Source organism: Erigeron canadensis, chromosome 8 (assembly GCF_010389155.1).
Source record: "Erigeron canadensis isolate Cc75 chromosome 8, C_canadensis_v1, whole genome shotgun sequence".
In the NCBI taxonomy this organism is placed as follows: domain Eukaryota; kingdom Viridiplantae; phylum Streptophyta; class Magnoliopsida; order Asterales; family Asteraceae; genus Erigeron; species Erigeron canadensis.
In genome coordinates, this window is record NC_057768.1 from 37,230,469 (window position 1) to 37,255,220 (window position 24,752).

Below are 24,752 nucleotides of genomic sequence, written 5' to 3' on the forward strand. Positions count from 1 at the left end.
CTTTTGTTTTATCTAACGATTTACGGTTTGTGAGATAAATCATTTTGAATGATTTGAATAAATTTTTTTATTTAATTGAAGAGAAAGAAATGTGGGGAAAATATGTGCTCCAGAATTGTTCTCGCGTTCTTTTTTATTTGAGTTCTCAAAATAAGTCACCATATATATAAGTTTTAGATAAAATAAAACAAGTATTAAAATAAAATAAATTAAATAATATTTTTTTTTCACTGAAAATCACCGTGCATAATGAACGAAAATTATAAACCACGAATCACCAACCAGTGACCGCACAAACTATAGCTCGCGAATGGCAATCATCCAAATTAATAGAGAATACCTAGATGAATACATCTAAAACCTATCCAACACTTTTGCTATTAAATTAATTTTATCATGTGTTTAGTTGTTTTGTAGGGATCAATGGATCATTACCCTTAAAAATAACTAGTTTCGTGTGGTTGTGTTTTTGTGTCACACAACACACATACAAAAAGAACAGGACAAAAATATAAAGTTGGATTAGGAATATTTATGTTGCTTTTGCGATTTTATTTTCTTTGGAGAGAAAAAAATGTTGCTAAAAGTAAAATTGGTATAACAAAGTGTTGACCAGAATATGTAACTTATCGAACAAAAAAATCAACACGAACCTTAACAAACGAATACTTTCAATGCTTACGACTACACAATATATGCATTTTATATTAAATTAAATTAATAAATATACCAACACAATAGAAGAGCATATGTACATGTGATTATGTGAAGCCCAACATAAAAGAAAAATGCAACCCATGAGGCCATGACCCATCACGAAAACGATATCTGGGATAACTCAAACTCAATGTGGCCAGGACTAGGAGAGCATCCCACGTCTCGAGTTCATATTTCTAGTGTCTTTATTATAAATTAAGTATAATAATAAATTGAGAGTTGTGCTCATGAAAAGTGATTTTAAGATCGAGGTAATATTTTAAAACCGGTTTTGAACTGACCGATCGAACCAATTTAACCGGGAGTCCTAAGAGGGGAAGGAATACATGTCAGGTTGGAGTCGGCTTCGATTTACCCGATCGGGTTCACCATTCCCAGCAATCGGGTAGGGAATTGAGTATTGAAACCGAGCGGCGGGTAACAAAATTCCGAACGTTACTTGTGTGCCCCCCCCCCCCCCCCCCCCCCCCAACCTAAACCACAACATACATACAAATTATTCACACACCACCACTACCAAATAACCAACACTTTTCTACACTACAACTTAACAATGTCTTCAAGTTCTTCAGAATCTCGGTGTGTCGTAGTCAGATTAGAATCGTCATCCGAGGCCGATTGTGGGTTCTTGCAAAACGCGATTCAATGGATGCAAGACACGGCGTCCTCCAACAACGTTAAAAACCGTCGAACCGTAAATCGGCAATGGGCAATTGGTCATCAAATTTTACTAAATGATTGGTTTGTTGACAAACCAAAATACGATGAAGCTTACTTTTGGAATGGATAAAAGCATGTTTGTGAAAGTCGTCGACGACATCGAGGCGAATTTTCCATATTTTCAAGATGGGATCGATGCACATGGGACAAGAAGTTTCAAGGCCCTCCAAAAAGTCGCCTCTACGGTACGCCAACTCGCAACGGGCAGCCTTATATTCACGTTTCCCATATACATATATTTATATATATATATGTATATGGGAAAAGTGAATATGGGGTTGATCCCCATCTAAGCTTAAATGGGAACCCCTCACACACAAATATTTTATTAGTATTTGTAATTTAAACAAATGATGGGGCCCCAATGATATTTATGGATTAAAATGACAAAGCTTAGATGGAGAACAACCCCGTTATCACTTCCCCTATATGTATATATATTATATATATATATGTGTTCCATTTTAGAAGTTTAAAATATATATTTTTCTTGTATTATAACTATTTGGTACGAGTATTATTTATGAGTAATGTAATTTGACTATTTTTGTTGGATTATAACAAGTTTGATAACTAGAATTATTTTTGTTGTAAAGTAAAAATGTCCAATCTTCAACCAATCTAACCAGATTAACCAGACGCATAAATTTTTCCATTTATTCAACAACATCGGTTGTATATTAGGTATTAATATAGGTAGGCCTTTATCTTACTAATTTACACTATAAGTCTAATCTTCTACGATAGTTTAACATGCACCACTCGACATTGCCACTATTAGCACCTGTTGCCCCCACCACCATATCGCCATCACCGCCGCTACCGTTGCATTGCTCAAGTAACGTGCTATTAATAATTAAATAAGAAGACACAAACTCATGTATTATTACACCTGATTCAATATATCGTTAGTCTTTAGCAACCCTTATTTTTTCAAAAAAAGAAGACTATTTCTCTTATGCACTAATTTAAATATCTTCATTCAATGTACTTATAACAACCTCAATGATATAACTTACAACATAAATCTTTCAATCCCTAAAATAACTAGTCTACCCATTTTAACATAAATTATTTTTACATTCACCACAACACCACAACTCCACCATTGCCGCCAACACCGTCACCACGATTGCTGCCGCCACCTCCGTAGCCACAATTGCCGCCACAACCATCGTCGCCACTTATCGCCACCAACGCTACTACCGCCGTTGCAGCCACATTGTGCAAAGATACCGGTAATCAACATTTAAAACATAAAATACAAAAACAACACAAAAAAAATGTGCAATCACATGTGATCTCAATCAAATATTAACCGCTAGAGTATTAATTAATTCAATAATTTTGAATAATTTTCACAATCAAGAGCAATTATATGTTTCAACTTTCAACAATATCAACCGAGGCAAGTTACTTAATCGAGTAGCCGAGTAGCTATGCCCGTTTTGCAATATGAGCGAAGAATCAAGCGACCACTTGTTTAGAGGACGCCCATTAGCTTTGGATGTTTGGAGCAAGGTTGGTAGATGGTGTAAAATAAGTTCGATATATGCCTTCCAGGTACGAGACCTGCATCTTTTACATAACACATTACTTGGTGACAAAAAATGAAAAAAATGATAAATGCAATCATCCAAGTTACAATATGGTGCTTTTGGAAAAAACGTAATAAAGTGGTCCATAAAAATGCTCTTTTATCTCTCAATCTCATATTTGAAGAATTAGATCCATTTTTTTTTTATGGATCTCCAACAGGTGAAAATTGGTGACGATAGATTGGTTAAAGTGATGTAATTTCAAGAGTTTAATATAATTATTAACTTTGTATCGTAATGTTCTAGCACCTTGCTAACACGTGAAATGAAAAATCCGAAATTCCGACTTTGCCGTTAAAGAAAAAAGAAAAAAAAAAGAGTAGTAGCGATAAAAGAAAAACACACTGTATATTTATCTTGTTGAGTAAAAGACTATTACTACTTGACTAAATCAAGGATCCAGACGACGGATATGCATATACACTCATCATTTCTGTATCTATATCCCCTCCCTCTCTCTATATATAAGTAAAAAAAAAAACAATTGTAAATAGAATTTAAGAATGGGAGAAAGTGGATCATCATCAAGATCGTTGGAGACAGTAATAGAGCACAAAGCATATGCACGGATTGGGCTGCTGGGTAACCCGAGTGATGTATACAATGGTCGAACCATATCATTAAATATCGAAAACTTTTGGGCTTATGTTCGCCTGGAACCTTCTTCTTCAGATCTTGTCATTGTTCCTCATCCTACTCATGATCTTGTTCAATTCACTTCTCTCTCTCATTTGGTAATAATATAATTCTCCTTTTTTATTTATTTGCGTTTTTTTTCCTTCTAATGTTTTTTTGGTTATCTGTTTTGTGATTTACAATTTGTCATCTGTCTTACAACTTTTAATTGCATTGTTAATGGAAGTAATTATATCGTATTTTCGATGTGGAATTATAGTAATGTATGATTTGCTTGGTTATTTAGGTGTTGGATCATTTTAGTTTAAATTAGTGTTTTGTTGTTTAGGCTACATTTGGAAACCGAAGGGGAGTGTTCGCGGTTGCTTAGTATCGTGTTTATCTGCTTATTGCTTGTTTTTTTCTTTTCTAAACAAACGCTCGTTGAAAAGCTGCCCGTCTCCTTATTTTGTAACGAATAAACGTTCTTTTACTCTCAGAGGGGTGTTTGGGATTGCATATGTGTTTTGAAAACGAAAAATGATTTGGTGTGCTCAATTTAGATGACTAATAGTATACTGAATTCCACGTTTAAGACACATGACAAAATCTGAGGATTCTGAAAGATAAAGCGTTATGAATGTGTCAATTATTAAATGATTAGAGGATTCTGAAAGATAAAGTATTATGAATTTGTCAAACATCCAATGATTTTTCTACGCACATGTATAATTACTCTTTAAATATAAGCAATAAAAAGATATACACTTAAAATTAGTAATACCGCACCCCCATACTTAAAGAAAACATAATGGATACAATGTTTGTGTTACAGGTGAACCGGTTGGAAAATGAAGGTTACTATGGAGGTGTACGGTTGCTTATGGCAACTTGTAAAGTCTTTAAAAACTACTGCAAAGAACAAGGGATTCATCTTCACGAAGATAATTTTTCTCTTTCGTATGAGACCAACATCCCTCGTCAGGTAAAGCTTAAAACAATTCACATATTAACTGTCCAGTTAGCCTTACTCTGAGTGTTTGATTGATTTAAGTGTGACAAATTAAAAACTGGAATATGGTTTTTATCTATCTTTCTATATTTATGTTCCAGACAGGGCTATCTGGTTCCAGTGCCATTGTATGTGCTGCCTTTAACTGCCTTCTTGACTTCTATGATGTCAGAGATAAAATAGCCGTGGAGATAAGGCCACAACTTATTCTCAATGCAGAAAAGGAACTTGGAATTGTTGCTGGTCTCCAGGACAGAGTAGCACAAGTTTATGGGGGCCTTGTATACATGGTGTGTCACATTATTTATGGTTTATGAATGGTTTGTTTCAGAAGTGTAGAAATGGCCCATTTGGTTAATTGGCCAAAACCAGTTCGGATCAAAACATTTAAGTTTGGTAGGGGTTGAAACAGGCAGGTCGGGTTAACTGAAACACCTTTTGTGTCAGAAATTAGTTTTTCTATAAACAATTAGGGTGTCATAAATTTTAGACAAACTGTACTATTTCAACCAACAACAATCTGACATTTGAATAAAAATGATTGAGGTTTTATGCAGTTAAATACACTTTGAGCAACTTTCAAACCATTTTTCCCGTTGGAACCAATAACTTTATTTTTTATTACTTGACTTGTGTAATCCGTTAGTTAAAACATAGCAAGAATCAACCCTTGTGTATATGAATGAACATAAGGATATATATCTACCTTCTTTACGCAGGATTTTGACAAGGAGAGCATGAATAAACATGGGTATGGCAAATACACACAATTAGATACAAGTCTTCTTCCGCCACTTCATCTAATCTATGCTGAAAATCCAAGTGATTCTGGAAAGGTTAGTAGCATATAAGTGCTTATATACTTCAAAGTATTTGCAGTGGGTTCGGTTGACAAACCATAAATTGGGGAGTTAAAACTAAACCACTAAAATATAAGGTGGGTTTGCCCCAAAATTTTTTCAAACTAAACATTTCCAGTACTGCAGGTGCATAGTACAGTTCGACAAAGATGGCTAGACGGAGACAAATTTATTATATCATCAATAGAAGAGGTAGCCAACTTAGCTCTTGCAGGAAAAACTGCATTACTTGAAAAGGATTATGCTAAACTTGCAACCCTTATGAATCAGAACTTTGATCTTAGAAGGTAAAACGTCATTGAAACTTAGATGATAGAAGCTTTCTCAAAATCTGTTCACATTTCAAGCCGAAAATTTACTTAGTGAAATCTGCGAATTTATATTTCTGTTATAGGCGCATGTTTGGTGATGCTGCCTTAGGTGCTCTAAACATAGAGATGGTGGAGGTTGCCAGAAGAGTGGGTGCAGCATCCAAGTTTACTGGCAGTGGAGGGGCGGTGGTTGCTTTTTGCCCTGATGGACCATCACAAGTTCAACTTTTAGAGGATGCTTGTAAGAAGGGTGGCTTCTCCATTGTACCAGTGAAAGTTGTACCTTCCCGTCTTACTGAAATTGATATCAGAACTCTATCCTCAAATAATGCATAGGCCTGGCTCCTCCTCCCCCAAAATCTGTTATTTTAAGCTGCCCTTGTCAATGCTGAATCTGTAAGTTAAATTGTATAATTGACCATTATTTTTGTGTGTTTATTACAACATTCGGCACAATGAGATTCATCTTTGATCTAAAAGAATTTTACATTGTCATTATTGAAGAGCATTTGTCATTTATGGGGATAGCAAAAGATATTCATTATGCCTTGCAGCCGGTAGAGATAATATACACCAGTAAACGAAATAAAAAACACATGGAGGTTTGCATATAATATTTTCCCAGCAACCTGCTTGAACAGTGGCCAAAGGGGGTCACTAGCCCACATTATTCACCCACTATGTTGATAATGGATTAGTTGCAAGAATTAGAACTCAACTGAGTACACACAAGATAACACAAGGTTAGATACAAGCTCTTGTGTCATATGATTCATTTTATTTTCACACAATTTTACAGACTCAATTGAAATGATACAAGCCCCAAATCCATTATTTATCTTACTCCTAAACGGCTACTAACACACTACCTTATTACATCTAGAATCCTGAGTCTCCCCTTATCAACATACTAGCCCCTGTCCACTTAAGAATTATTCCTTGAACACATATCTAAGGGTTAAAGTTCTTTGTTGAGCTAAGCGATAAGATATGATAGTTTCTTACCACAACTCTAGGAGCGAGTATTCGTTATAACGAACTTTTGGCCACCATGAAGCAAGTAGAACCCGGATACGCAACTTTAAAACACACTAATACTTGTTAACTAGGAACTTCTATACAAACATTACATACATACTCTGCTATAGTCAAATTTAAAACAACATAGGTCGATCAATTAGTGAACATCCTAATACATGCCAATGAGCTAATGTGTGAGGTTATTTAACAAACTATTCTTGAACCACTCTGAAAATTTTGTTTATTCGATAAGTGATTAGACATAAACAAGAATTTTGATTGTTCAACCAATTGGACTAGCGTGAACAAATGTCTCTTTCATCCTTTTATGTTCATGAAAGTTGGATACTTTGTTGAATGAAGTCTGCTTATGTTTGTTAATTTTATGTGAACCAGTACCAAAAAACCAATGATGTAATAACAATCCAACAACCCTGCGTGTACACTCACGATTCCATTAGTTAAGCTGTCAAGGTACATATTATCTTAAAAATCATAATATAGTTTTGTCAAATACTCCATACCTAAATTCGCAATATATGGCTCCTTCAAACTGGCAAGAAAAGATGGATCATATGATCCAAAAAACAGAAAAGGGTAAAACCAATAAAATGCTTCAATAAGCTTGAATCAAATGATCTGCAACTTTACATTAAGCAAAATGATTGCTTTGTGGCATACGATACAGATACTAGTATTTCTGAGATAAACCTGTAACCTCGATTTGAACTTAGATACAAATAGATTTAGAACAAATACAACTCCCCGAACTGCTTGCAGATCAAATTTGATGCATTCAATTGGCCTTCAGGTGTGCTGCTTCTGCTAAGGACATCCGCATATTAAATGTTGTAAATTCTTTCATGCATCTCTCCCTCACCTGATCACAAAACTATTGAAATCAGTAAAGGAACATCATCTGAATATGAAAATGTTTTGATAAAAGAGGATGGAGTGTGCTTGATCATACCCCTTCCCATGCTGCCTTTCCACTCTCCGCCTTCCCCTAGAAAGGAAAACAAAATTTGACAAATGGCGACTTCATATCAAACATCTGATATTTGCAAGTTGAGAAAAACACTCACTTGGTTCCCAAGTGAAGGAATGGTTTGATGAACAACCCACTGTGCATCTACAACTCCGATTTTCTCGTTCGCAGGCTGTTTCAAGAAAGTAAATTGTTATACTTTTAGCCTACAGATATAATGATTGTTAGCTGTTAGAAATGGGAACATACAGGTTACACTTCTCACCTCGACGCATCTTCTAAGAGCAAAATCAAGACCCCATCCATGGACCAAGTCGTTCTGCAAATAATAACAGGGTGAATAATAATACAAGCAAAAGAAGGACAAGTGAATATCTATAGCATAAAAGATGTAAACCTGGATAAGATACCAAACACAACGCCAAGCTTTTCGGGAGAAAACAGGAGCCATTATCTCAATAAATCTGAGTAATTTTAAAAGAATTGTTTAGTGCATTGAAGCGTAACATTTCTATCCATTCAGATTTAAAGCGGAAAACATACGCTGCACATGGTGGTAGATGTGGATCAGCGCACCACCCATCTCTTTCCTTAGCTTCTCTGGTAATGCAACAATGTATCATACCAAAAACCTTAGTATCTAATAACACAGTTATTTAAACAAGTGAGCATGAGTTTTGTTGCTTACTTGTGCACTTCGCTATCATTTCGTTTCCTTGTCATTTGCCATGTTACTCTGCTATTTGCTGATAAACCCGGTTGGGAAATTTCTAAACCATGCTTCTTAACCAAGCTTATGTACCTGCAATATCATAGGCTAAATTATAAAAGAACCCTGGAATTATCAAACTTCCGATTGGTTACCAAATTTTAACACTTTACCTTTCAGCATCAAATTCCTCCAATCCAAGATCCTCATCCCAGATGAATATATAGTCATAAGGTGCCAGTATATCAGGATGCAAAAATCGTTTTGCATACCACCTAACACAGAGTACAATTTTTTCTTTGAGAATAGTTGATCTGTCAAATACTTAAAGGGGCAATTTATTTGGGAATGTACTGAGCTGTACACCTTTTGCTATGTGTAAGTATCATACTTGAAAACTTCCTTTTTATGTATTAAGCCTCTAAAACTTGCTTTTGTCTGTACACTATGATCTCTTCATCAGGTCCTTCATATTTTAACATTGTGGTAGACATATACACTGCCATGTCAGTATGTCACCGGTTAACATGTCATATGAGGTCAGATGCATACAACAGAAATATTTGAAAGTTCTGTACATACATCATGACAACTTTTTGTTTAACAAATATTGTAGCAAAAACTGTAAAGTTCAACACATTCTGAGATTTGCTTATGCTTTATGTGCATTGGATAGAGTCAGAAAAATGGGCGGGCCAGGCAGGTTGGGTAACGGGTCGAAAAAGCAATTTTTGGTAGGGGTAGGGTAGACTCAAAACATTTTCTGCACAAGAACTTATTTTTCGTAACTAATTAGAGTGTCAATAATGATTAGAGATGAACAAACATGGCTGAACCCATTAGAGATGAGCATACATAGCCTAACCCGTTCATAAGTAAATGGGTTGACCACTAGCATTCCAGTTGTAGCTTTGTAAAGTTACCACTTAGTTTGTTTGGGAACACTGACATGAATAGCCCTCGTTGACCATTCAAATTCATTCCATTCAGTTGTCCGACCATCGTAATGAAACAGCATAATGGAGAAGTTTTCTGAGAACTGATGATGCTAGGAATTAGAAAGATTCACACACATAAACAAAAAGCACATCATTGACCATCGCCAAACCTTCTTCACTGCTTTATCAATGTTGTCCTTCTGCTCATAACCAACTGTAAACGTTACAAGGTACCTTTGTTTGATAGTCAAGTCCTGCAAGTTTCACCATCTCAAATAATTACCGAAGTCAAACTAAGTTAGCTATAGTTTATGCCTAAAAATGCCTAATTGTCTATGTTTTTATATATAGAAGGTACATAGCAAAATTATAGCAGAAGATACCTCAATGGGTCTACCATACAATCTGCGAAGGTACAGATCAGACTCGGATGTAACTATACCTGGGGCTAGCCTTTCAGCACCTCGAGGATTTGTAGGAACCCATATCTGCATTACACATGAAGAGGATCATGGAAAGGAGATAATCAAGAGAAAATACACAAAAATGTATCTCTTAATAAGGATGAAAAGGTCATTGTTGTTATTCAGCCAACTCCTTTCTCCAATTGCATACAGCTTTGAAATTCCGTTATTGCAGAAAGCATGTCAAGAAAATTGAAGGACAGTCTTTGATAGTTAAACAATCACGTCGAATATCTAGCTCCATCTCCAAAAGTCTTCTTTTCTAATACTTTCATAAAATCAGAAGTAGTTTACTTTTGCATTTTCAGGATGATGTATGCACAGGCTACCGAATTACTAAAAAGGTTTGCTAAGGCCACCCAAATTCAAATGCTTATTTCGTAACACCCATGTATCAATTTGGTTTCGTTCATCCCAAAATAATGACTTTCACAAAAGGGTAAATTGCATGAAATGGTATTGTTCTTACACAAAATTTCGTTCAAGTATGTTTTCTGATCTTCAATGGTCAATTAGAGTCTGGCTTTTAGGTCATTTTTGTTCAGATTAGAACGTATTTGTGTCTTTGTTTGTTCATTGACACTTGCTTCCTATGACCAAAATGAGACAAACGTAACCCAAGACGCATACTTGACCCTAATGGACCAAAAGATATGCTTCTGGTGACCAAATCGAAAAAAAAGTAAGCACGATGACCTAAGTGAAAAATATGTTTTAGTACATTGTTATTTAATGTAAACAATTAAGATATTTGTTATATAGTTAGCATGAGGAAAGTGATATGAAAAAAAAAAATCTGACTTTTAGTTTACCTCTGCAATCTCAGGTTTATGTAATGATATAACCTTATTAAGCCTTATGGAAGACCATACATTCAAAAGTAACTGCGAAGAGAGGCCTGAGTACTCGTCCTCTATGTAACCAACATCAATGGAGGAAAGTAGAGTAGATAAAAGGTTCATCTGAAGCAAAGAAACGAAGAAACTCAACATATGGTTTCGTATACGAACTCTCTCAATGATAATACTCATATTAGGGAAAAGTCATATATAAACTAGCAATACCACAATATCCATGTTAGCAGTTTTCACTTCTTTTGTCTATTTAGATAAGAATTTGCTAACTAGTGCCCTTAATTAGTAACTAATGCACTAGTTAAATAAGCATTTAATGAAGTTCAACTTTCTTAAAATATGAAAATATGTATTAATTAGTCCTTTAAAAATAGAAATGGTTAGATTGAATTAATACACATTAAATATAATTTTATAAGGAAATAACGAGTTAATTAAATTCTTTTTAACTAGTGCACAGCCTAAATTTATCACTGCAAGTTGCAACCTACATTTAAAAGTCGTCTGGCCTAAGTATTAGACATTAACAAGCCGGTCAAATAAAATAATAACTATCTAACCAGATTGTAAAAAAGTTATAACCAAAAATAGCTGATCTATCAAAGTTCATTGTTATAATAGTGGCAAATTGCGATACCACGTACGAAATAATATTAACTATTAAACTGACTGATACAACATTATAGACATGCCTTGGTCAATGAAATTGTCGGGAAGGAAACTCCTAAAAAGATACCAAGCACAACACTGATAAAAGTTGTTACTATTAACCTCATAGTCCCGTTCGATTGTTTAGAACAACTGCAAAAAAAAAAAAAAAAAAAAAAACTGTAATATGACCAAAGGTTTCTAATGCTTTAGACATATATAGAAACAGCAAAATTCAAAAGGAAACAAGAACTCGAGTTCAGTACCTGCGGATGGTGGTTCCCATAATATTAAATAACTCAAAAGTAAGATGTAACCTTGAGTCCCTAGCAACCCAAGTCGTGTAGCTTAATTTATCACAGAGGTCCAGCCTGATATCAGGGGAAAAAAATTCATAAAGATACTACTCAATAAACAAATTAAGAAAATTTAATTGCACACAAAAGATAAAAATGTACAACATGCATCACTTGAACTGTAAATGTTCGTTTTTCAGAAATTTGTATTTGTAAGGCCAGCTTCAACCGTGACTCCCCAGCGGCGTGCATGTTGTCGAGGGCGCCGGTCCTAGATCGCCCACGTTTGGGAGTCCGACACGCGAGGCCACCGCGTGTGGGAGCGCGGGGAAGGAAGAGTGTGGAGTGGGCCCACATTTGTTGTTTTTTCTCTGTTTTGATTCTTATTTGTTGAAAAATATTTGCATGTATATGTATTAGTCACGTGTCCGCGCAACACGACCACGGGGTGGTGTTAAAGGTTATTAATGTAAAAATAATTGATGTAAAAAGGGTTACATGTTTGTGGTTTTAACCATTAAGTGACTGAATGGTTAAATAATTTCCGTTCGTATTAAATCAATACATTTGATTATTAAGTGAGAAATTAACAAATAATTTTGATTGTCTTAATAGGTTAAGTACTTTTTTATTAGGTCCATTAAGCTCTAAACAAACATGAACGTATTGTAGTTATTTTAATGGTTGAAAATATAAATAGTTTCATTAAAGGTATTATAAGTATATTAGGTAAAAATATTTATATTTAAATTGATTAATAAAAGAAAAGAATACTTTTAGTATATGTACAGTCCCTTGAAGTGGAAATGCTTATTTCAAATACTCAATTGGGGAAAACCTCTTACTAATCCGCCCGAAGGCACGACGATTAATAGGGGTAAACCCTGCCCCCTCAGATTTGAACCTGGATATATACCTAAGCTAAGACCTCATAGAAGGACTATCTATATTTCAAAGTTAGTGGAATGGAGATTCGAACCTGAGACCTACAGGTCACTAGGGGAACTCCAAACCACTCCACCAACTCATCATTGATTTTTTTAAATTTTTTTTCTTACTTGCTAAACTATTTAACGCTTTCCTTATCTAAACTATTAAATCTTCAAATAACCATGATATGAAGATTATAACATAATAACTCATATCCAGTCTATTAGTATATTTTCAATCAATATATGACACCCATTTATGACAATAATACATGATGTATTTTAAGATAAAAAATTTTATGAACATAAAAGAGCTATGTTTTGGACATTAATATATTGTCTAATCCCTGTTATGAATCAGGGATTAGAAAGACAAGACGTCTTGGACCTCATGGAATGTGTGTTCTCTTTAAGTTCTTTGGCACACTATGTATTTTTGGATTGATGCTGGAATGCGTGGCCTCTTGGCACATTATGTAGTTGGTTTCGTCTCTTTCTTTTTTTGCTTGTTCCTCGAAACTTGTATGAGATTGTAACAAAAACAACACGAAGTGAAAACTGATGGCTCAGCCTTCGCTGGTCGGGTTTTTTCTTGTGTCTCAGTAATTGGCACAAGTTTTTTTTTCCCAACCATTTTGCGGTCTTAGCAGTTAAAGTTTCGGGATGAGTCTAGATGTGTAAGTTTGATTTCTAGATTTGTATAGTTTTGTACTTTGATCTCTAGCTCCTTGCTAGTTGATCTTTTGGTTATATATATAATTCCGCCGTTCTAAAAAAATATATATATTGTCTATAAACATGACCTAGAACAATATATTGACTATATTAGCGTTTTAAAAAAATGTTACAAGTTGATGATTTTATGAGGTTTAATTAGTTATTGTATAATCTAATAGTTAATTAGTTTGTAAAAACAAATATGAAAACTCACAAAACAAATAAAATGAGCAATTAGCTAGTTGTTACGAGTTGGCATTTTATGAGATTTGTTTTTTTTTATAATATTTTAGTAGTTAGACTGAAGTTATTGTAAAAAAAAATTTATGTAGACATCATTTAATATTAAGTGATTTGTATTTTATAATTTTAATTTAGTGATTATCTCCTTAGCTTTTTGTTGAAATAAATTGAAGTGAAGATTAGCCGCCTAGCTAGCTAGTTTGACTATGTTTCAAACTCTTAGAAATTTGTTATCTTCGGAATCAACCATATAGGATTAACTAGGAGACAACAAATAACCACCCGAGACACCCTACACCGTAGTAGTATACCTAAGACAGCGGTGGAAAAAAAGTATTATATTATACTATTTAAAACTTTCGATGTGGAACATATTTTCGAATATTTCGTTCCGGACATTAAAATCGTTCAACCATACTATATTATAAAACAAATTCACTGTTAATTTTCAACATTAAACTTAGAATTTTAATATTGATTTTAAGTTTCAACAATTTACACATTCTAATGCATTATGTACATGCATCATAGACACATTATATCAATAACTTCCACTACTCACAGATGCCATCACCACCAATCTCCGTCACCGCCGCTCGCCGCCACCGCCACCGCCTTCACCGGAGCCATTACATCATCGCCACCGTCGCCACCTCCATCACCGCCGCAACATGTGGGTACCGTTTTCGTGATAGTAATAGTAATAATACATATACATTACAAACATTACCTTACATTACAAATATTACTATTTATTTACTGATGATCATTCAACAAGTGCAAACACACGCACATAATTGTATATATACATATATATTGTAAGTAACTAACTAAACTGACCTGAAGGAAGGAAAAGAAAAGAAGTTCAACTATATTATACGAGTATCATAGTAGGAACTAGGAAGGAAGCATCTTTCGTGAGACATAAAAAATTCTTTTGATCAGTTTTTATTTGTTGCCTGGGGAGAGGAAGTACTTTAGTAGTGTAGCGTATGTGTATGGTGGTCCCCTGTGTATGTATTTTTGGGTCGTTGTGTGTATACATCAAGATTTTTTTGTTTTCTTCTTATTATATATATTGTCTTTCCTTTTGATCTTGTCGTGATTTCTTGATTTCTTTTTCTTATATGGTTTAATCATATTTATATTGATATTTATAAATTCTTCCCACTTTGCTATGTCGACAAAACGTACAACTATATGTCGATAAAACAAGTATATGTCGATATAATAAGATATTTTTACTTCTTTTTATGTAATTTAAAACCAATATATATTATAGAGATCTTGAATAACTAGTATTCTTTGTACTTTGTAGTATTAACCCAAATGTAAGCTAGATATTAAAATGTCTATTTGAGTTTTTAAGATAAAACATTTTAAACATTTTAAATGCTAACTGTATACTATACTTATTAACTCAATAATTCATACCTGTTTACATGTCTCTTTTATCTTGTAATTTCGACCAAATTTATGTCTATCAAATCACAAGGAACCATTACGACCTAGATGAGTATACAATTAACTACTTTAAGAATAAAAATCGAGCTACATACGAACGTAAATATCTCATGCTTTGTTGTAGACTTGTAGTTGTTTTGGCATGCCATCATTACTAATCCATTTACTTAAATACTTTATATGACGACACCTTTCGAAAATATGATGCAACTATTAGATTTCATCATGCGTTGCGCACTAGACTTAGTTTCCTCTAGAGATAACTTGTGGTCTGTAAAATTAAAAAATCGATTTACATGTCATAACTTGAAATTTTGTATCAAACAAAAATATCTCAGCAAAGCAAACTCCTATTAATGAAATTTGCATGTATGCATATGGAAAATCTCTTAAGGATTCATCTCAAAAAGAAGAAATCTTCTATCATCTTTAACACATTAAGGCGAAGCCTTGATAACTACAATATATCTGAAAAAAACCTTGATCACTACACCCCCTTCTATTTTATATCTATATCTATATTATATTATAAAACATATTTCTTTTAGATTTTCAACGTTAACTTAAATTTTCAATATTGATTTTAAGTACCTGTCTAAAATGCGCATCATATTGATTATATATTTACCTAAAATAACTATAATACCATTTATCTCTCCTCAAATCTCAACCAATCATTTTTTTTTCTCTCTCCTCCATAAATCATTTTATTCTTCTAATTCATTCAAAATCTTTTATCTCAAAAACCGTAGATCGATAAATTATAAAAATTATATAGGTGTTCTTAAAATTTCATGCTCTTTCATTAGAGAGATCATTTGATATACTTTCGATAAATTTTTAAATCCGAAGGCGAAGCCCGTATGGCTAAGATCGGAGCCTGTCAGGTAAATCACCCCATCACCGCCGCCGTCGCCATTACATCACCACCCCGCCATCACCTCCATCACCGCCGTAACACGTGAATACCATTCTCGTATATTTTTATGTTTAGTGAGTTTCTGGTTTGTTTAATCAATCAAGTGGGTCGTTCAGGTAGCAACAGAAGAAGAATTGAAGATTTTGAAGTTTATTATGGCTTCAAATTAAAGAGGAATAGATATTGTTTCATGTAGTGTAATTTGAAAATCATTTCTTTGTACTAAAACACTAATAGTTTGGATTAGACCGATTAAATCATCATCAAGAATATATAATAATAAAAACAACGGGTGTTTTAAGCTCAAGTTTTTAATACATAAGATTTTTAGTTAATCATAAGTTACAAAAAAACATACTTATGTATTCAATAAGTATTTAATCAAAGTTACTAAAAAACACACTCATAATCAAAGTTACTAAAATATGATACTTATTGTTATCACACAAGTAGTTTTACAAGTTGTAAACAGTCATTCAAAATAATAAATCTTTAAGCTAAACCAAGTTTTCTTTAATGTTCTTAATTACATTTTAAACGAGTTACTTGTATAAATTGCCTACTAATGACGTTGTCTTTTGAATTTTATAAAATGTCTATCGATAGTCCGTGTTTTTACACGGGTTCACAACTAGTAAGAATCAAAAACACCAGTTCCATAATACTCACCAATTTTAAATTTCCCTTTAAAAAGCAAACTTTTTTCTCCTTGTTAGGGCTAATGCAAGAAACAAGATTTTTGTTTTTCATCCATTTACATTCATGAAAATGCGATTTTTCAGTGAAGTTTGCTTATATTTGTTAATTCTATGTGAACCAGTACCAAAAAATCAAAAGTGTAATAGCAATATTCCAACAACTTTGCATCGTACACTCATGATGAGATTATTTAAGCTGTGAAGGTACATACTACATAGTATCCTAAAATTCATAATATATTTCTATCAAATACTCCATACCTAAAATGGCAATAATATATGGCTCCTTCAAACTGGCAAGTAAAGAATAATTAAATTACCTGGAAGTTTACACTCAGCATAATGATGCTTTGTGGCATAAGATAAGACACTGGTATATACGAGTATATTTAGAGATAAATCTTTAACATCGTATTAAACTTAAATACAAAAAGATTTGGAACAAATACAACTCCCCTAACTGCTTGCAGACTAAGTTTGATGCATTCAATTCGCCTTCAGGTATGCTCTTTCTGCTAAGTTCATCCGCATTTGAAATGTTGTCCATTCTTTCTTGCATCTCTCTCTCACCTGTTGACAAATCAATTGAAATCTGTAAAAAAACATCATTCTAATATGCAAATGTTTTGGAAAAGAGGAAGGTGTGTGCTTGATCATACCCCTTCCCATGCTGCCTTTCCATTCTCGGCCTTTCCCTAAAAAAAGAAACAACATATGACAAATACAGACTTAATATCAAACATTTGATATTTGGACATTTAAATTAACACTCACCTGGTTCCCAAGTGAAGGAACAGTTTGATGAACAACCCACTGTGCATCTACAACTCCTATTTTCTCGTGCGCGGGCTGTTTCAAGAAAGCAAATCTTCATACTTTTAGCCTACAGATATAATGATTAATTGTATTTAGACATAGGAACATGGAGTAATTTACATGTACATCTCACCTCCACACATCTTCTAAGAGCAAAATCAAGACCCCATCCATGGACCAAGTCATTCTGTAAATAATGACAGGGTGAATAATAATACCAAGAAAGAAGGAAAAGGAGAATAAAATAAAGAATACAAGTAGTGAATATCTATAGCATAAGAGATGTCAACCTGGATCATATGCCAAACACAACGCCAAGCGCTTCGTGAGAAAACAGGAGCCATTATCTCAATAAATCTGAATCAGTTTATAAAAATGTTTAGGTTTTCAACCAACACATTTCTATCCATTCAGATGTAAAGTGGAAAACATACGCTGCACATGGTGGTAGATGTGGATCAGCGCACCACCCATCTCTTTCCTCAGCTTCTCTGGGAATGCAACAAAGTTTCATACCAAAAACCTTAGTATCTAATAACACATATAGTTATTTTAACAAGTTAGCATAAGTTTTGTTACTTGTGCACTTCGCTATCATTTTGTTTCCTTGTCATTTGCCATGTTAGTCCGCTATTTGCTGATAAACCCGGCTGGGAAATTTCTAAACCATGCTTCTTGACCAGGCTTATGTACCTGTATATCATAGGCTAAATTATAAAAACTCCAACAGGATCAAACTTCCACTTGGGTACATAATTTTAAACGCTTACCTTTCAGCATCAAAGTCCTCCAATCCAAGATCCTCATCCCAGATGAATATATAGTCATAAGGTGCCAGTATGTCAGGATGCAAAAATCGTTTTGCATACCACCTAACACAGATTTTCCATTGTTTTATTTCAGAATAGTTGATCTATCAAATACTTCAAGGGACAATTTTATTTGGAATGTACTCAACTTTACACCTTTTGTTATTGTAAGTATCATACTTAAAAGCTTCCTTTTTATGTATTAAACCTCCAAAACTTGCTTTTGTCTGTACCCTATGATCTCTTCCCCAGGTCATTCATTTTTTTAATAACGTTGTAGACATATACACTGCCATGTCATCATGAGTGGTGCCATGTCACCGGTTTACATATTATATGAGGTTAGATGCATACAATAGATATATTTGAAAGTTCTGTCATACATCATGACAACTTTTTGTTTGCAAAATAGTATAGGAAAAACTGTAAAGTTCAACACATTCTGAGATAATTTGCTCATACTTCAGGGTAATAAGATTCAAGATAAGTCAGCCTGATATGTGCTAAAAAGCAAAAAGAGTTATTTACATTGTATAGAGGCAGAAAAATGGGCGGTTGAGGCAGGTTGGGTAATGGGTGGAACAATCAATTTTTGGTAGGGACAGATTGACCCAAAACAATTTCTGCACAAGAACTTAATTTTTCATAACTAATTAGGGTGTCAACCATGATTAGAGATGAACAAACATGGCCTAAGTGCCTAACCCATTCATAAGTAGACCTCTAGCATTCCAATTGTAGCTTTGCAAAGATTACCATTTAGTTTGTTTCGGAACACTGACATGTATAGCCCTCGTTGACCATTCAAATTCATTCCATTCAGTTGTCCGACCATCGTAATGAAACAGCATAATGGAGAAGTTTTCTGAGAACTGATGATGCTAGGAATTAGAAAGATTCACACACATAAACAAAAAGCACATCATTGACCATCACCAAACCTTCTTCACTGCTTTATCAATGTTGTCCTTCTGCTCATAACCAACTGTAAATGTTACAAGGTACCTTTGTTTGATAGTCAAGTCCTGAAAGTTTCACCATATCAAATACTTACCCAAGAGTCCAAGACAAACTAGGTTCTTATAGATAGCAGGTACTTAGCAAAGATATAACAGAAGATACCTCAGCAGGTCTACCATACAATCTGCGGAGGTACAGATCAGACTCGGATGTAACTATACCTGGGGGCAGCCTTTCAGCACCTCGAGGATTTGTTGGAACCCAAATCTGCATTCCACATGAAAAGGATCATGGAAAGAAGATAATTAAGAGAAAACACATAAGAATGTATCACTTAATAAGTTAAAAAGGCCATTATTGTTATTCAGCCAACTCCTTTCTCCAATAGCATGCTTGGAATGGAGTCCCTCGTTGCAGGAACAAAGTCAAGAAACTTGAAGGTCCATCGTGGATATTCAAACAAGTATTTCCAATATCTAGCTCCATCTCCATTATTTTTCTATCCGTATACTTTCATAAAATCAATTGTAGTTTCCTTTTCCATTTTCAGGTGATGTATGAATAGGCTACCAAATTATTAAAATGATTCAGCTATGACCACCCAAATTTCAAACAATTATTTCGTAGCACCCAAGTATCAATTTGGTTTCATTCAGCTGAGAATAATGTCTTTTACAAAACGGTAAATTGCATAAACTAGCAATGTTTTCACACAAAATTTTGTTCAAACATGTTTTCTATCACTTAGTAGTCATTTAGAGTCTGGCTTTTAGGTCATTTTTGTTCAGATTAGAATATTTGTTGGTCCAGTAGGGTGAAGTATTTTGGTCTTTGGACGCAAGTGGCCTCTTAGATGTGCTATAAAGTGAACAAACAAAGAGATGAGTCATATGTAGAAAATATGTTTTAGAAATAAGTACATTGTTATTTAATGTAATCCAGCCCTTGAAAAACAAGATAATTCTTATAAAGTTAGCATGAAGAAATTGATACTAAAAAATGTCTGACTTATAGTTTACTACCCCCTTGGGCCTCTCAAATGAAACATATTTCCACACACAAAAAAGAAGAGGAAGAATAGTGGCAGATAAAAAAGAAGAAGAAGTTTACCTTTGCATCCTCAGGTTCATGCAATGATATACCCTTATTAAGCCTTATGGAAGACCAAACATTCAAAAGTAACTGCGAAGAGAGGCCTGAGTACTTGTCCTCTATGTAACCAAGATCAATGGAGGAAAGTAGAGTGGACGGAAGGTTCATCTGAAGAAAAGAACGAAAAAACTCAACTTATGGTTTTGTATACGAACTCTCTCAAAGATAATAGGGAAAATGCCATAGACTAGCAATGAACTTTTACCACGATGTAGTTATCACTTTGTTCGTCTATTTAGATAATTATAATTTTTTTGACCTGCCTAGTCCTAAATTTTTATCGTCACAACCGTTACAATGTACTACACATAACAGTCATCTTTTTGACCGCCCTGACCCAAGTATTAGGATTGACAGGTCAAGTAAAATAATACTCGTAACTATCTAACCAGATGGTAAAAAAGTTATAACAACCAAAAAAGGATAATCTAAGAAAGTTCATTGTTATTACAGGATAATATAAAGTGACTGATACAAGCTTATAGACATGCCTTGGTCAATGAAATGGTCGGGAAGGAAACTCCTAAAAAGAAACCAAGCACAACACTGATAAAAGTTGTTACTATTAACCTCATAGTCTCGTTCGATTGTCTAGAACTGCGCAAAAAAACATCATTCAACAACAATATGATCAACCAAGGGTTTCAATGTCTTTAGACCTAAAAACATCAAAAGAAACAAGAACTCGAATTTAGTACCTGCGGATGGAGGTTCCCATAATAATTTTTTCTTTCCTGATCGAGCTGGATGATTTAAATGACACAAAATAAGATGTACAATATAATTTATATATGTTTCAATTCTGGTGAACTCAAAAATCTGAATCCCTGGCAACCCAAATAGTGTAGCTTAATTTATCACAGCAGGTCCAACCCTGATACATCAGAAAAGGAAATAAAAAAAATACAGATTAATTTGCATACAAAAATGTATCACTTAAATTGTAACTGATCATTTTTCAATAAAAGTTGTTGTATTTGTAATGCTGAAAAAATTCACTGAATGCCATATATTTCTATATATTTTCTACTTTTAATTAGTACCAACCGACAGCAATAATATATAGTGGCCGGTAGCAGTGCTTATACACACATTACCTTACATTACAAAATATTATTGATTATTTACTCATGATCACATTCAATCAAGAAGTGCAAACACACACACACACAATCTATATATATATATATATATATATGTAAGTGAACTTTGAATAACTAAACTGACCTGAAGGCAGAAAATTAAGGAAAAGAAAAGGTTGTGATCCGTAGATCAAATTCTAATTGTTTACAATTACAAGAAGCAATAATATATAGTTCAAGGGTGTATTAACATAGTAGGAGGGCAGAATCTTTCATCAGACAAAATTCTTTTCATCATTTTCTATTTGTTAAATGGGAGAAGGGAGTCATTTAGTAGTCTGATTATATTATATATATATGGTGGTCCACTATGTATGTATTTTGTGTCGGAACTATAAATATGATCTGACGGTCCAAGTCCTTTATGTTTGGTCCACGTGTATCTAGTGATGGATGTTGCGACGACGTAGTATATATATATATATATATGGAAAAGTGAATATATGGCTATCATGTATTCAAGTTTGGTATAGATCCCATCACATATTAATTTTTTAATATTTGTTGTAAAATAAATAAATCACATGGCCCCATGATTTTTATGGTTTAAAAAATTGACATGTGAGGAGTTCTATACCCAAGCTTAGGTACAAGATAGCTTCATATTCTCTTCCCTCATATATATATATATATATAGGGTAACATTTCAGTGAGAACAGTCTTAAAATAAGAACGGTGAGAACACTTAAAAAATATCATTTTAATGCATTAAAAGTCCATAAAACTATATATTAATGCATTAAAAGTCCATAAAAAATATCATTATTTAAGTGTTTAACAATACATTGATCTGTCAAAATCGAGAAAATCAATTTTTTTGTTTTGTGCATCCATCTTGGATGCATATTCATCAAAATGATGCATCCAACAAAAAACGTGATTTTTTCACTTTTGACAGATCAATGTGTTGTTAAACATTTAAATAATGATAATTAGTTAAGCACTATGTTAGTTTTATGGACTTTTAATGCATCAAAATGATGTTTTTTAAGTGTTCTCACCGTTCTTATTTTAAAACTGTTCTTATTTGATTGCTCCCCTATATATATATATATATATATATATTTATAGAAAATGATTAATCCTCCTAAGCAACTAACCTAGTAATCTTTTTAATTATGAAATGATGATAAATGAAAAATTTAGGGGCAAAATTAAGAAAAAGAATTAGTGGATACCACATATCACCTTGTTTTCGAAAGATTATTAGTCTATTTTGTTCTAAGGATTTATCATTTTCTTTTTTTTATTCAATAAACTCTTCAACACTTTGCTATGACGACAAAACACGTAGTAAATTTTTTACTTTTCTTCCTAGCTTCCCACCTGTTCTTTTGTTATTTATGCAGATTATGATTATCGATAAAAACGCCTTTTTAGGTTATTTGAAAATAATAAAATTTTGAATAATTAATACTTTTTTACTTACGGTGTTAATTTAGAAGTAAATTGTTTAGTGTAGTTATTTGAGTTTATAATATGAAGAATTTTAAACTTATTATTTTAAGTTTTTAACCTTATTAATTTATGTCGGCTTTTTCATTTTGATTTCGTTCAACTTTACGTCATTATTGGATCCTAATAAACCTTTATGAACTAGATTAGTATACGTCTCCTTTAAAAAAAATATAAATCGAGCTCTATATACAAATGCTCGCATACCTTGTAGATCGTTACTGCAGTTTCTATTTTTGAGATAACACGACTTAAAAAACGATATATAATACCAACAACTTCACATTATTCCCAGTCCCAGATATATGCTGCCACCGTTAGATTTTCTCTTGAGTTTCACATATGACTTAATTTTCTTTAAAGACAACTTATGATTTACTAGTAAAGTATGAATAATGTGATTACGTTGAGTAGTGTAAGTTGATGTAAATAAAATTGATGTAAATGTGACATTTAAGATATTTTAGAAGACAATTTTAATGTGTAAATTAGTTAGAATTTTTTTATACTAGTAAAGATAAATAAAAAATCCATATACATAACATAACTTAAAATTCCATATATATCAAACAAAAATATAATTATATTATATTATATAGTATATTAAGTGAAATGGATGTGAATAGTAACTCGCCTGATATTCGTTCATTTCACACCCCGTACTACCATTTGGATTTTGTCAAATCGTATCTTGTTCGGGTTTTTTTATTACGAGTTACTTCCTGGTTTCTTCTCAGGCCAGTTAGTATTTGTCCATTTCACACCCCGTATAACTATTCGGAATTTATCAAGTTGCATCTCTGGTTTTCTACTACGAGTTATTTTTTGTTTTCTTAGAAATTTTTTTTCCATTTGGGTTTCTCAATAATTAGATTGAAAACTTTTATTCTTTTTTTTTTTTTACCACTATTCGAATTTTACCACCACTATTTGAATCTCGATCGGGTTTAAAATTACGTGTTACTTTTTGTTTTATTACATTTAAATAAACCTATCCTAGATCGTTAATTAGGCAACACGACAATAAAGCCCCGCAACGCGGGGTCTTAAAACTTACTAGTTAACATTAACACTATACATGTGTAATTGTATTTAGGATAGGAAGTGATATTCATACCATTTTTTTTAAAGATTGTATCAAATATGTACATTACTGATTTATACAGTAAATTATATAACTTGTACATTGTGATACATTCATAAGAAATGGTGATATAAATATCATTTTCCATTTAGGATGTCGATATAATTTGTTTAAGAAATGGTGGTATGAATATCATTTCCCATTTAGGATGTCGATATAATTTGTTGGTGTGTTGTATTAGTGGAGCATAGGTTTTTATGGGTTGAACTGGGTCAATGGGCTGGATTTATTGCTGAGCCCATAGTGTCAATATGCTGAACCCAAAGTGTCATAGACTCATAGGTTATCATGAAGAAGATAATAGATTTATTAGGGGTCATATATTTATCCAAAATCAAATTCTCTTGTGAAGTATTCATCTTAATCTTAATATATACTATAAGACAGTTGAACTAATGATTTATTAACCAATCAAATAGTTCAATTTCATCAAATTGATTCTCGCTTATGTCATCATTTAGATTAGCTATAAATTAAAAACTCTAATAATCATTATCCAAATATATTATTATATTAGTATTTATTTTTATTTGTACATGATCAAATACATAAAC

The 24,752-nt window shown here is 33.2% G+C and overlaps 3 protein-coding genes across 3 annotated transcripts; 1 reads left to right on the forward strand and 2 right to left on the reverse strand.

Annotated features, from left to right (window-relative positions):
• Positions 1–3,414: 3,414 nt before the first annotated feature.
• Positions 3,415–6,331, forward strand: LOC122578321 (glucuronokinase 1-like). The gene is made up of 6 exons (XM_043750258.1): positions 3,415–3,769; positions 4,486–4,635; positions 4,764–4,952; positions 5,382–5,498; positions 5,649–5,809; positions 5,917–6,331. The coding sequence occupies exons 1-6, from the start codon at positions 3,539–3,541 to the stop codon at positions 6,167–6,169; spliced, it is 1,101 nt and encodes a 366-aa protein (XP_043606193.1). The 5' UTR covers positions 3,415–3,538; the 3' UTR covers positions 6,170–6,331.
• Positions 6,332–7,475: 1,144 nt separating this feature from the next.
• On the reverse strand, positions 7,476–10,037 carry LOC122579678. Its single transcript, XM_043751897.1, has 11 exons — positions 9,872–10,037; positions 9,659–9,742; positions 9,474–9,589; positions 8,724–8,825; positions 8,530–8,643; positions 8,385–8,441; positions 8,239–8,305; positions 8,107–8,160; positions 7,939–8,013; positions 7,824–7,859; positions 7,476–7,733 (listed from the first exon to the last, which is right to left on the reverse strand). Exons 1-11 carry the CDS (start codon positions 9,980–9,982, stop codon positions 7,650–7,652), a joined length of 900 nt encoding a protein of 299 aa, XP_043607832.1. The 5' UTR covers positions 9,983–10,037; the 3' UTR covers positions 7,476–7,649.
• A 6,977-nt stretch (positions 10,038–17,014) lies between these two features.
• LOC122611082 lies at positions 17,015–21,854 on the reverse strand. Its single transcript, XM_043784044.1, has 15 exons — positions 21,685–21,854; positions 21,156–21,331; positions 20,949–21,054; positions 20,416–20,565; positions 19,468–19,572; positions 19,287–19,370; positions 19,102–19,217; positions 18,307–18,408; positions 18,116–18,229; positions 17,971–18,027; positions 17,827–17,893; positions 17,670–17,723; positions 17,495–17,569; positions 17,380–17,415; positions 17,015–17,290 (listed from the first exon to the last, which is right to left on the reverse strand). Exons 2-15 carry the CDS (start codon positions 21,173–21,175, stop codon positions 17,207–17,209), a joined length of 1,170 nt encoding a protein of 389 aa, XP_043639979.1. The 5' UTR covers positions 21,176–21,331; positions 21,685–21,854; the 3' UTR covers positions 17,015–17,206.
• Positions 21,855–24,752: the final 2,898 nt, after the last annotated feature.